Genomic DNA, 14,094 nt, shown 5'->3' on the forward strand with positions numbered 1-14,094 from the left:
TTCCTGTTTCCTTTTTGCTGTAACTAAATAAAATACACAGTATACACAATTTGGTGAGATAAAATAGCATGTAAATAATGTAAAAAGGTAAAATTCCATTTTTGAAGAGTCAAACAGAATCTACACATATTAGGTTACTCCATCAATGCTTCATCTAAGGGGTTCTAAACGACAAACCTCCAAGAAAGACTGCAGAGCTAAACGACCCGGTCACTTATCCATATGCATTACATCATTTATGGCTGAAAGGTTTTTTTTTTCCAAGATATTGCATTATTTTTCAGCTTTAACCCTTTGGTGCTGATTTAGTTAATATATAAAGATAACACTTTGTAAAGATGGGGTCATATGAAATCCCATTGCGGTACCACAAAAGCTGAAACGAAATTCCACAGAAAAATACACATTTTATATAATTAACTCTTTATCTTTGGGTACAACATTTTTTTTAAATTAACTGTTACCCTTTATTAATTAAAGGGAGTGGGGCAGATTTACTTACTCGGTCCATTCGCGATCCAGCGGCGCGTTCTCTGTGCTGGATTCGGGTCCGGTCAGGATTCATTAAGGTAGTTCCTCCGACGTCCGCCAGGTGGCGCTGCTGCGCTGAAGAGCATCGGAACGCACTCAAGTACACCGGCCTATCCTGGATGAAGGTAAGTGCAAGCTCTGCGACACTTTCGGTTTTTTAAATGCATTGTTTTTTTCCGAATCCGTTGGGTTTTCGCTTGGCCACGCCCCCCGATGCGCCAAAATCCGATCGCGTGCGCCAAAAACCCGGGACAATACAGGAAAATCGGCGCAAATCGGAAATATTTGGTTAACACGTCGGGAAAACGCGAATCGGGCCCTTAGTAAATGACCCCCAGTGTTTCAGCACAGTCAAATATCTGCTATTTACATTGGGGGTCTGACTGCTGACATCTCTGGTGATCGGGATTAAGTGGCTCCACAAGTGCTATAGAGCTTTGTTGATGGAGCAGCACTGCCTTTCATAGTACCATGGTTGAAGAAAGAAGTCAGTCCATCAAGTCCAACCGACTTGATGGACTGAAAAACCCTAGAAAGCAGATTCAAATGGGTCCATAGTGGGGAAAACTCGCAACCTACCGACCATAGTAACTGCCATAACACTACAACAGAGAGACCTCCTACTCCATCCACAGACTTTTCTTATGACCAGGACACAAGCACAAAACCGGATAAACAATTTTGTAATCTCTCTGCTAAAATTAAGAATAGTTCTGCAGATCTCACAAATCAGCAGCTATGTCGATTATTTTTTATTTTGCTGACACTTGTGAGATTCTTTCCTGTGTAACAAATTTGTCATAACCACTTGTGATCAACACAGGACATTTCCAGGATCTGCATCTTCTGGTCACAGTCATTATGATCTTCTCTCTTCTTTTCGTGTGTGTTTTTTCCTCATTGACAACAAGTAAGTGACCCCAATGCTTACACATACATTAGCTGTTTACTTTTTAATTTTGTAGGTTTTTTTCTAGGTCTTCATTGCCTAAACCAATAGCTTCTAACAGGGTGTATCTAAGGCAGGGGTCAGGAACCTTTTCGGCTGAGAGAGCCATGAACGCCACATATTTTAAAATGTTATTTTGTAAGAGCCGTACAATATGCACATGCCTCCCAGTAGATAGGTAGCCCCAGCACATGCCTCCCAGTAGATATGTAGCCCCAGCACATACCCCCAGTAGTTAGGTAGCCCCAGCACATACCCCCAGTAGATAGATAGCCACATCACATGCCTCCCAGTAGTTAGGTAGCCCCAGCACATACCCCCAGTAGATAGGTAGCCAAAGCACATGCCTGCTGTTAGTTAGGTAGCCACAGCACATGCCTCCCAGTAGATAGGTAGCCCCAGGACATGCTTCCCAGTAGATTGGTAGCCCCAGCACATGCCTCCCAGGAGATAGATAGCCCTAGCACATACCCCCAGTAGATAGATAGCCACAGCACATGCCCCCAAGTTGATAGCTAGCCATAGCACATGCCCCCCAGTAGTTAGGTAGCCCCAGCACATGCCTCCCAGTAGATAGGTAGCCCCAGCACGTGCCTCCCAGTAGATCAGTAGCCCCAGCACATGCCTCCCAGGAGATAGATAGCCCCAGCACTTGCCTCCCAGTAGATAGGTAGCCACAGCACATGCCCCCAAATAGATAGCTAGCCACAGCACATGCCCCCAAATAGATAGCTAGCCACAGCACATGCCTCCCAGTATATAAGTAGCCACAGCACATGCTCCCCAAAAATAGGTAGTCACTTACCAGCACTCCCTGCAGCCAGCTCCTCATTGCTCCGACACTCTTCTCTTTGACCCAGGCTTAGACGATGGCGTCTGGGTCATACAAAGGACGTAGGCAGCGGTAACATTGCTGCCTGTGTCCAGCGATCAGTCTATGACACACAGCAGCCATCACTATTTATTAAAGATCTGTTTGAGAGCCAGATACAGCCAACAAAAGAGCCACATCTGGCTCCCGAGCCATAGGTTCCCTACCCCTGATCTAAGGTATTATTTAGAAGGTTGATTTGGATCTCTGTTTGATTATGTATAGTCCAGGTAGTTCTAACCGGAACCAAGAGTTTAGTTGGGTTTAAACTTTAAACAAATAGATTAAGGAGACAGTGATTCTGGGGTATATCATAGAAGTCTTGTCTGTATTTAAAATAAATATGTGTCCTAGAGGCTCTGAAAGCCAAGAAAGCAGCAGAATAGTGAGTTCAGCTCTGGTGTATAATACAGGATGTAACTCAGGATCAGTACAGGATAAGTAATGTCATGTATGTACACAGTGACTGCACCGGCAGCAGAATAGTGAGTGCAGCTCTGGAGTATAATACAGGATGTAACTCAGGATCAGTACAGGATAAGTAATGCCATGTATGTACACAGTGACTGCACCAGCAGCAGAATAGTGAGTGCAGCTTTGGAGTTTTGGAGAGGGAGGTTACTTACCGCACGAGGAGACAAGGAGGGTTGTGTATGGTCAACCCTGTGGTATTCCTAGTGAATACCTTTATTAAGATCAATGTTGCAAACCTCTGGAAAGAGAGGGCTCCTCCGTGGGTATACTCCTGTAGGGGATGGTTTCGGCCTTTCTTCCAGGAATGGGAGACAGGAGGGCAAGTGAAGGATCTTCGCACACCGCATGGGCATCTTCCGGCTTACGCTACCCCGGTTCTGAAGGCGATTCGCCGGTGGGGTCTGGGAATGTGGGAGATCAGGACCATGTCGAGGAAAATCCTTGACAAGAGGGTTCTGTTGACCCATTTCCAGAAGCCTCTGGCCCTCAGGGATTGCCCAAGTCGGGATCTGAGGGTGGGTTTGAGTTTATTGAATTCCATCAGGATCCCCTTGAAGTTTTGGGACTTGACTTGGCGCTGCTTCCATGGAAAGCTGTGTGTGAGGGACAATCTGAAGTGTAGGAGCTCTGAGGAAAGGGGTTGTCCCCGGGAGGAGTGCGGTGGCCTGCTGGAGAGCATGGACCACTTCCTGCTTCAGTGCCCCTATAACACAGAGGTGTACAACCGGGTGGGCGCTTCCATCCAATGGCCCGGGTTGGCCGGTCTCTCCTATGCGGAGTGGGCCTATGGAGCATTCAGAGGCCTGGGTGGCCGGGACCGCTGCACGTTATTCCTAGTTAGCCTAGTGGTCAGGTACCACACGTGGAACGCACGGTGTTTAGTATCGACGCAGCGTAAAATCCTCCCGGTGGATGAGGTGGTTAGGAACATTGTGGGTGACCTGGTGAAGGTGCGCTCTCTGGAGTATGAGAGGCTGGGCACGGGGAGGGCCTCTCTCCTTTGGAGGGGGTTCTCCTTTAGTGTCCCTTAGTCTGTCATCTCCGCTCCTGGTGTTGGGCTGATGCTGCACTGTAGATTTTTGTTTTGTATCTGAGCATGTAGTGATGTAGGGCTTGCAGGCGCCGAACCTGGGCTTTATGTGGTTTTGATGTTGTTCAGCTTTTATTTGTATTATGTTTTCTTTATGTTATGTTGTAATCAGTGTATATATTGTATATATTGTATATAGTGGGGTTTGGGACATAGCGTTAGGTTGGGAGGGGGGTGATGGTGGTGGGATTTACGAACTGACCTTGGGCACTGGTCTGGACTACTTAACGCAAACTTTGGACGTTAGACCAGTGTCTGGGGGGAAGGGGAGGGTGCGGGCGAGGGATCTAGTGCAGTGTAGTGTTATGTGTTTGTTATTATATATTTAAAATATATATATATATATGGGTGTGGGGTGGTTTGTTATTGGAGGGTGTGGGGTGGGTTAATGTATATTTATGGTCAATTATGTTTATTTGTGGGTGTGGCTTGTCTTTGTTTATTGGTTTGGTTTAGGATGTGATAATTTGTTGGGTGGAGGTTGTGGTATTTGGTGTTTATTAATTTTGGTGTATTGTAAGTTAGTGTTTTTGCTAGGTGTGAATGGGGCTGGACCAGCAGGTAAGATATTGTATATATATTGTATATTATGTTTGGTTTGTGTTGTTATGTTTTTTACTTTTATATAAAATAAAAGATCTACAGGATGTAACTCAGGATCAGTACAGGATAAGTAATGTCATGTATGTACACAGTGACTGCACCAGCAGCAGAATATTGAGTGTAGCTCTGGGGTATAATACAGGATGTAACTCAGGATCAGTACAGGATAAGTAATGTCATGTATGTACACAGTGACTGCAGCAGCAGAATAGTGAGTGCAGCTCTGGAGTATAATCCAGGATGTAACTCAGGATCAGTACAGGATAAGTAATGTCATGTATGTACACAGTGACTGCACCAGCAGCAGAATAGTGAGTGCAGCTCTGGGGTATAATACAGGATGTAACTCCGGATCAGTACAGGATAAGTAATGTCATGTATGTACACAGTGACTGCACCAGCAGCAGAATAGTGAGTGCAGCTCTGGAGTATAATACAGGATGTAACTCAGGATCAGTACAGGATAAGTAATGCCATGTATGTACACAGTGACTGCACCAGCAGCAGAATAGTGAGTGCAGCTCTGGAGTATAATCCAGGATGTAACTCAGGATCAGTACAGGATAAGTAATGCCATGTATGTACACAGTGACTGCACCTGCAGCAGAATAGTGAGTGCAGCTTTGGAGTATAATACAGGATGTAACTCAGGATCAGTACAGGATAAGTAATGCCATGTATGTACACAGTGACTGCACCTGCAGCAGAATAGTGAGTGCAGCTTTGGAGTATAATACAGGATGTAACTCAGGATCAGTACAGGATAAGTAATGTCATGTATGTACACAGTGACTGCACCAGCAGCAGAATATTGAGTGTAGCTCTGGGGTATAATACAGGATGTAACTCAGGATCAGTACAGGATAAGTAATGTCATGTATGTACACAGTGACTGCACCTGCAGCAGAATAGTGAGTGCAGCTCTGCAGTATAATACAGGATGTAACTCAGGATCAGTATAGGATAAGTAATGTCATGTATGTACACAGTGACTGCACCAGCAGCAGAATAGTGAGTGCAGCTCTGGGGTATAATACAGGATGTAACTCAGGGTCAGTACAGGATAAGTAATGTCATGTATGTACACAGTGACTGCACCAGCAGCAGAATAGTGAGTGCAGCTCTGGGGTATAATACAGGATGTAACTCAGGATCAGTACAGGATAAGTAATGTCATGTATGTACACAGTGACTGCACCAGCAGCAGAATAGTGAGTGCAGCTCTGGGGTATAATACAGGCTGTAACTCTGGATCAGTACAGGATAAGTAATGTCATGTATGTACACAGTGACTGCACCAGCAGCAGAATAGTGAGTGCATTCTCATTCTGCTGTGCACTGCTGACGGGTGTGGTTGTGTTCTGCTGAGCTCCTGCACCACCTGGAGCAAACCCAATCCACCCAGGCCTGCTCTCTCCTCCCCAGGGAGGGAGTGGGTTCTGTGGGATGAATCCTGCAGGAAAGTCCCAGGCTCCTGTCTCCCGGACCAGGCCGGCGGGGGGCAGGAGAATCCAGTTACCGGCCAAAACTGATGGCGTGAGAAGATCTGCCCGGAGCCAAGGACGCAGCGATGTGACCTAGGCTGCCACCCTTAAGACCCAGGGAAGCCGCAAGGTCTCCGGAACACAGAATATTAAGGCAAGTAACATCAGCCTGAGTGCTCCTCCTGGAAAGCTGAGTGACTGTGCGGGAAAGCTGGGTGGTTCAGCTGGAAAGCCGGGTGCTCACGGAGGTGTGCAAAAAGCATGGGGTGAACTTAGGGCCCGGGAGTCTGCTTCCATCTATGGCTCCCGGATTGCTGAGCACCTCCGTGGGTACGAGGAAGCTGGAAAAGCGCTGAGGAGGCTCCAGGAGGAGATAAGGGAGACCTTGGCCCTAGCGGGGGTGGCTACGCAGAGAAAGAAAAAGTCTGATCTACTTACCACCATAGACAGACTAAAAGCCGAGGTCACCGCTCTGGAAGAAAAGCGTCATCTAATCCGTGAGCACAGCGGTCCGTTTCGTGAGAAATTAGAAAACGACGCCAGATTTGATGATATGCGCCAGGATAAGCTGAGAAAGCTGAAGGGGCTTGAGATCCAGGCGGATGATGGCGATGATGAGGAGGATGAGGAAGACCTGCCGTGTCCGTCTGGTGGCCTGCACAAACACCAGCAGGCCTCGCACGACAGGCTGCCTGCAGAGCAAGCGCCATTACCATCAGGCTGCGGCTCTGCCAACCTGGAGGAGGAAAGTGATGACAGCGGCCAGGGAGGGGCGCTAATGGCTCAGATCCGACAGCTTGAGTCCCCAGTTCACCTCCAGAACTTCTCCTTCGGTGATGATTTGCCAGATGAGGACCTAAAGAGAAAGAAGAGAGCCAAGAAGACCAAGGCGTCTCAGGAGGTGAATCTGGTGTTTCGTCCCCTCCCTGTTTCCTCCGGGCGGGCAGCAGTGTCAGCCTGTCGTGTAGGCCCCGTTACCAAGCCCAGCACGAATCCTGCAGTGGACTCGGTGCCAGGGTGCGGGGAGAGTACAAAGCCACGTTCCATCATGGCGCAGAGCACCAGCCTTGTTTGCAGTAGCAAGGATGGTGCAGGGAAGGCATCGGCCGAAAGGCCGGACAGTGAGGGCGATCCAGCAGGTCCTGGTACTGTGCGCTGCCTCCTAGTGGGAAGGGGGGGTGGCCCAGTGCCAGGGGCAGTGGCGGTGGCTCCTGTGGCCCCTAGCGCTGTTGCTTGCTCCGGTGAGCAGCGGCAGCGTGATGGGGCTTCTGGGGCTTGTAGTGCGGTGCCTCCCAAACATCCCGTGCAGCCTGCAGAGAAAGGCGCAGGAAAAGTGTTATTATGGGCAACAGCATGGCCATGACAGAGTGACCGAATGAGGCTAGATAGCATCTAAAACATCCAATAATTGACCCTGACACTATAGGGGACGGCATGCAGAGGCAGCGGCAGCAGCGGCAGGCTAGAGAGTGTCATGGCAACATACCCTAAATGGACTCAGGCTTCAAACCAATGGGTGGCAGAGAGGAACCAAAGGAGGTGAGCAAGAAGCGCTCAAATAATATCGGTACATGATAAAAGTTTGCCAGTATATTTTGTGGATTACACAGCAGGGTGGCGACAAAGTTAACATGGAAGCCATGAAAACAATCCAAAATTCTGCCTGACACAGCTCGTTTGATAAGGGGACCATGTATGGAGGCAGTGAACTAGTAGTAGATTAAAGGTGCTGCAGTTAAAACTATGTTAGTTGGACCTTGGCATGGAGCTGGCGCTCCGCTGCCAGGCAAGCTTTCGCCAATCCAAGCCCCTGTCTCTAGGCTACTCCCCAAACAGCACTTCTAAGAACCTTTTGTATAAGATCAAGTGTAGTAGCGTTCTTATAAGTTTGGGATATGGCGGGTGAGGGGAATGTAAGCAGATGCGCAAGAAGCGCATGATGCGCATGGAGCAAGCGCTCCGCTGCCAGGTGAGCTTTCGCCAATCCAAGCCCCTGTCTCTAGGCTACTCCCCAAACAGCACTTCTAAGAACCTTTTGTATAAGATCAAGTGTAGTAGCGTTCTTATAAGTTTGGGATATGGCGGGTGAGGGGAATGTAAACAGATGCGCAAGAAGCGCTGAAATAATATCGGTAAATGATAAAAGTTTGCCAGTATATTTTGTGGATTACACAGCAGGGTGGCGACAAAGTTAACAAGTTTGATGTGGAATGCCCTGTAATAGCTCTTGGGCGGTGTGCCTTTTATCGCCTAGGCTCAGCAGTTTGAGCACCGCCTGCTGTCGCTTAGCGATTGCACTGCTGCTGTGCCTAGAGCTACCGACTGATGGCGCCATGCCCACGGATGGTAATTCGGAGGAGGAGGTGGAGGAGGGGTGGGAGGAGGAAGAGGTATAGTAGGCCTTTTTTAGACCTGGACCGAGGTAGGCCCCGCAATCCTCTGCGTCGGCAGTATATGACCAGCCCCAGGGTCAGACTCGGTCCCAGCCTGCACCAAGTTAAGTGTAGTAGCGTTCTTATAAGTTTGGGATATGGCGGGTGAAGGGAATGTAAACAGATGCGCAAGAAGCGCATGATGCGCATGGAGCTGGCGCTCCGCTGCCAGGCGAGCTTTCGCCAATCCAAGCCCCTGTCTCTAGGCTACTCCCCAAACAGCACTTCTAAGAGAACCTTTTGTATAAGATCAAGTGTAGTAGCGTTCTTATAAGTTTAGGATATGGCGGGTGAGGGGAATGTAAACAGATGCGCAAGAAGCGCATGATGCGCATGGAGCTGGCGCTCCGCTGCCAGGCGAGCTTTCGCCAATCCAAGCCCCTGTCTCTAGGCTACTCCCCAAACAGCACTTCTAAGAACCTTTTGTATAAGATCAAGTGTAGTAGCGTTCTTATAAGTTTAGGATATGGCGGGTGAGGGGAATGTAAACAGATGCGCAAGAAGCGCTGAAATAATATCCGTAAATGGTAAAAGTTTGCCAGTGTATTTTGTGGATAACACAGCAGGGTGGCGACAAAGTTAACAACTTTGATGTGGAATCCATGAAAACAACCCAAATTTCGGCCTGACACACCTCGTTTGATAAAGGGACGATGTATGGAGGCAGCTATATAAACGACTTTTGGAGGTAGCAATGGAGACAACGTGTGGAGGCTGCTATGGAGACAATTCAATTTGGATAGTGCCTGTATGTGGCAGTCCAAAAAAGTTTTCAAACCAGAGGAGCAGGTAGGTGGCCCTCCAGAAAAATGGAATAGATTGAGTGCCTGTATGTGGCAGTCCAAAAAAGTTTTCAAACCAGAGGAGCAGGTAGGTGGCCCTCCAGAAAAATGGAATAGATTGAGTGCCTGTATGTGGCAGTCCAAAAAAGTTTTCAAACCAGAGGAGCAGGTAGGTGGCCCTCCAGAAAAATGGAATAGATTGAGTGCCTGTATGTGGCAGTCCAAAAAAGTTTTCAAACCAGAGGAGCAGGTAGGTGGCCCTCCAGAAAAATGGAATAGATTGAGTGCCTGTATGTGGCAGTCCAAAAAAGTTTTCAAACCAGAGGAGCAGGTAGGTGGCCCTCCAGAAAAATGGAATAGATTGAGTGCCTGTATGTGGCAGTCCAAAAAAGTTTTCAAACCAGAGGAGCAGGTAGGTGGCCCTCCAGAAAAATGGAATAGATTGAGTGCCTGTATGTGGCAGTCCAAAAAAGTTTTCAAACCAGAGGAGCAGGTAGGTGGCCCTCCAGAAAAATGGAATAGATTGAGTGCCTGTATGTGGCAGTCCAAAAAAGTTTTCAAACCAGAGGAGCAGGTAGGTGGCCCTCCAGAAAAATGGAATAGATTGAGTGCCTGTATGTGGCAGTCCAAAAAAGTTTTCAAACCAGAGGAGCAGGTAGGTGGCCCTCCAGAAAAATGGAATAGATTGAGTGCCTGTATGTGGCAGTCCAAAAAAGTTTTCAAACCAGAGGAGCAGGTAGGTGGCCCTCCAGAAAAATGGAATAGATTGAGTGCCTGTATGTGGCAGTCCAAAAAAGTTTTCAAACCAGAGGAGCAGGTAGGTGGCCCTCCAGAAAAATGGAATAGATTGAGTACCTGTATGTGGCAGTCCAAAAAAGTTTTCAAACCAGAGGAGCAGGTAGGTGGCCCTCCAGAAAAATGAAATAGATTGAGTGCCTGTATGTGGCAGTCCAAAAAAGTTTTCAAACCAGAGGAGCAGGTAGGTGGCCCTCCAGAAAAATTGAATAGATTGAGTGCCTGTATGTGGCACTCCCAAAAATTGTTTAAAACAGAGGACCGGGTCGGTGGCCCTCCATAAAAATTAAATGCATAAAGTACTATAGCTAGAGCCAGTGGGCCCTGTCAAAAAATAGCCAGTTTCCTCTGCTTTACTGTACAAAGAGGAGGAGAAGGAGGAAAATGAGGAGGAGGAGGAGTGGATAAATTATTCAGGTTGAGCTTCCTTCACCTGGTGGAGATTGGAAATTAGGAGAAATCCAGGCTTTATTCATCTTGATAAGCGTCAGCCTGTCAGCGCTGTCAGTCGACAGGCGTGTACGCTTATCGGTGATGATGCCACCAGCTGCACTGAAAACCCGCTCGGACAAGACGTTAGCGGCAGGGCAGGCAAGAACCTCCAAGGCGTACAGCGCCAGTTCGTGCCACATGTCCAGCTTTGAAACCCAGTAGTTGTAGGGAGCTGTGTGATCATTTAGGACGATGGTATGGTCAGCTACGTACTCCCTCACCATCTTTCTGTAAAGATCAGCCCTACTCTGCCGAGACTGGGGACAGGTGACAGTGTCTTGCTGGGGTGACATAAAGCTGGCAAAAGCCTTGTAAAGCGTACCCTTGCCAGTGCTGGACAAGCTGCCTGCTCGCCTACTCTCCCTCGCTACTTGTCCCGCAGAACTACGCACTCTGCCGCTAGCGCTGTCAGAAGGGAAATACTGTTTCAGCTTGTGCACCAAGGCCTGCTGGTATTCATGCATTCTCACACTCCTTTCCTCTCCAGGGATGAGAGTGGAAAGATTTTGCTTGTACCGTGGGTCCAGGAGAGTGAACACCCAGTAATCGGTGCTGGAATAAATTCTTTGAACGCGAGGGTCACGGGATAGGCAGCCTAGCATGAAATCTGCCATATGCGCCAGAGTACCAACGCGTAAGAATTCACTCCCCTCACTGGCCTGACTGTCCATTTCCTCCTCCTCCAACTCCTCCAACTCCTCTTCTTCTGCCCATACACGCTCAACAGTGAAGGACTCAACAATGGTCCCCTCTTGTGTCTCGCCAACATTCTCCTCCTCTTCCTCCTCATCCTCCTCCACCTCCACCTCCTCCGATATGCGCTGAGAAACAGACCTAAGGGTGCTTTGGCTATCAACAAGGGAATCTTCTTCCCCCGTCTCTTGTGAGGAGCGCAAAGCTTCCGACTTCATGCTGACCAGAGAGCTTTTCAACAGGCCAAGCAGCGGGATGGTGAGGCTGATGATGGCGGCATTGCCACTGACCATCTGTGTTGACTCCTCAAAGTTACTCAGCACCTGACAGATATCAGACATCCACGTCCACTCCTCATTGTAGACTTGAGGAAGCTGACTGACCTGACTACCAGTTCTGGTGGAAGTTGACATCTGGCAGTCTACAATCGCTTGGCGCTGCTGGTAAACTCTGGATAACATGGTCAGTGTTGAATTCCACCTCGTGGGCACGTCGCACAACAGTCGGTGAGCGGGCAGTTGGCTGCGCTGCCCTGAGAGTGGCAGCATCTGTGCTGGACTTCCTGAAATGCGCACAGATGCGGCGCAACTATCAGATTTAACACATGGGCCAGGCATGGCACATGTGTCAGTCTGCCGAGTTGCAGAGCCGCCACCAGGTTACGGCCGTTGTCACACACAACCATGCCTGGCTTCAGGTTCAGCGGTGCCAGCCACAGATCAGTCTGCGCCGTGATGCCCTGTAATAGTTCTTGGGCGGTGTGCCTTTTATCGCCTAGGCTCAGCAGTTTCAGCACCGCCTGCTGTCGCTTAGCGACGGCACTGCTGCTGTGCCTAGAGCTACCGACTGATGGCGCCATGCCCACGGATGGTCGTTCGGAGGAGGAGGTGGAGGAGGGGTGGGAGGAGGAGGAGGCATAGTAGGCCTGAAACACCTGGACCGAGGTAGGCCCCGCAATCCTCGGCGTCGGCAGTATATGACCAGCCGCAGGGTCAGACTCGGTCCCAGCCTCCACCAAGTTAACCCAATGTGCCGTCAGCGATATATAGTGGTCCTGCCCGGCAGCACTCGTCCACGTGTCCGTGGTCAGGTGGACCTTGTCAGAAACGGCGTTGGTCAGGGCACGGATTATGTTGTCTGACACGTGCTGGTGCAGGGCTGGGACGGCACATCGGGAAAAGTAGTGGCGGCTGGGGACTGAATACCGAGGGGCGGCCGCCGCCATGAGGCTGCGAAAGGCCTCGGTCTCTACTAGCCTATAGGGCAGCATCTCCAGGCTTAGCAATCTGGAGATGTGCACATTAAGGGCTTGGGCGTGCGGGTGGGTTGCACTATATTTGCGTTTCCGCTCCAGCGTCTGGGGTATGGAGAGCTGAACGCTGGTGGATGCTGTGGAGGATCGTGGAGGCGACGATGGGGTTTTTGTGGCAGGGTCCTGGGCAGGGGGCTGACTATCAGCTGACACAGGGGAAGGAGCAGTGGTGTGCACGGCCGGAGGTGAACGCGCTTGTTGCCACTGAGTGGGGTGTTTAGCATTCATATGCCTGCGCATACTGGTGGTAGTTAAGCTATTAGTGATGGAACCCCTGCTGATCCTGGTTTGGCAAATGTGGCACACCACAGTCCGTCGGTCATCCGGTGTTTCCTTAAAGAACCTCCAGACTTCTGAAAATCTAGCCCTCGCCGCAGGAGCCCTCGCCACGGGAGCTTCACTAGTTGACACATTTGGCGCTGATGCACCAGCTCTGGCCCTGCCTCTCCGTCTGGCCCCACCACTGCCTCTTCCAACCTGTTCTGGTCGAGGACTCTCCTCCGTCTCAGAAGCACTGTGTTCACCCGGCCACTCAACCCAGCTTGGGTCTGTCACCTCATCATCCTCCGATCCCTCAGTCTGCTCCCCCCTCGGACTTCCTGCCCTGACAACAACTTCCCCACTGTCTGACAACCGTGTCTCCTCATCGTCGGACACCTCTTTACACACTTCTTCCACTACGTCAACAAGGTCATCATCACCCACAGACTGCGACTGGTGGAAAACCTGGGCATCGGAAAATTGCTCATCAGCAACCGGACAAGTGGTTTGTGACTGTGGGAAGGGTCCAGAAAACAGTTCCTCAGAGTATGCCGGTTCAAATGGCAAATTTTGCTGGGAGGGAGCAGACTGGGGGGGAGGAGGCTGAGGTGAAGGAGCTGGAGGAGTGCCGATTTCGGTGACATGGGTGGACTGCGTGGAAGACTGACTGGTGGACAAATTGCTCGAAGCATTGTCGGCAATCCACGACATCACCTGTTCGCACTGTTCTGGCCTCAACAGTGCTCTACCACGAGTCCCAGTAACTTGAGACATGAACCTAGGGAGTGTAGCTGTGCGGCGTTCCCCTGCTCCCTCATCAGCAGGTGGTGTCTCACCCCGCCCAGGACCACGGCCTCTGACCCCTGCAGTAGTTGGACGCCCACGTCCCCGCCCTCGTCCTCTACCCCTAGCCCTCGGGTTAAACATTTTGAAAATGAGAGTTATAACTTTAATTTTTTTTTTAACTTTTTTTTGTGTTTTTTTTTTTTTTTGTGTGTTTTTTAGTTTTTAAAACCAAACGATGCTATCCTATTGCTATGGCTATTTTCTAGCCAAGTATTAAAGCACACTACTATGCCAGATGAGATGACGCTGAGTTATGAAAAAAATAAACGTAAAATAAAAAAGGAAATGGCAGACTGTGCCTAATTGAAATACAACCCCGGGCCCTAATAAATTTTCCCACTTCGGTCTTTGCGATGGATATGTGCGTCACTAAGCGCAAAACACAGTGGTCGCAAGTGTCACTCCAAATTGCTGATAATTTGCTAGTAGATGCACTGCAACAACTACAGCCACCAGCAGATCAACCAGAAATCAAATAT

At 49.4% G+C, this 14,094-nt stretch overlaps 1 protein-coding gene across 1 annotated transcript in view; it reads left to right on the forward strand.

The window, feature by feature from the left end:
- Positions 1-1,357: 1,357 nt before the first annotated feature.
- The window catches only part of LOC140134600 (phospholipase A2 inhibitor and Ly6/PLAUR domain-containing protein-like), a 42,045-nt gene continuing 29,308 nt past the window's right edge, over positions 1,358-14,094 (forward strand). The window contains exon 1 of the mRNA XM_072155035.1: positions 1,358-1,441. Coding sequence (XP_072011136.1) covers positions 1,393-1,441 — 49 coding nt within the window. The 5' untranslated portion in view covers positions 1,358-1,392. The remainder of the gene's footprint in view (positions 1,442-14,094) is intronic.

This window comes from Engystomops pustulosus, chromosome 6, assembly GCF_040894005.1.
Source record: "Engystomops pustulosus chromosome 6, aEngPut4.maternal, whole genome shotgun sequence".
NCBI classification, from domain to species: Eukaryota; Metazoa; Chordata; class Amphibia; order Anura; family Leptodactylidae; genus Engystomops; species Engystomops pustulosus.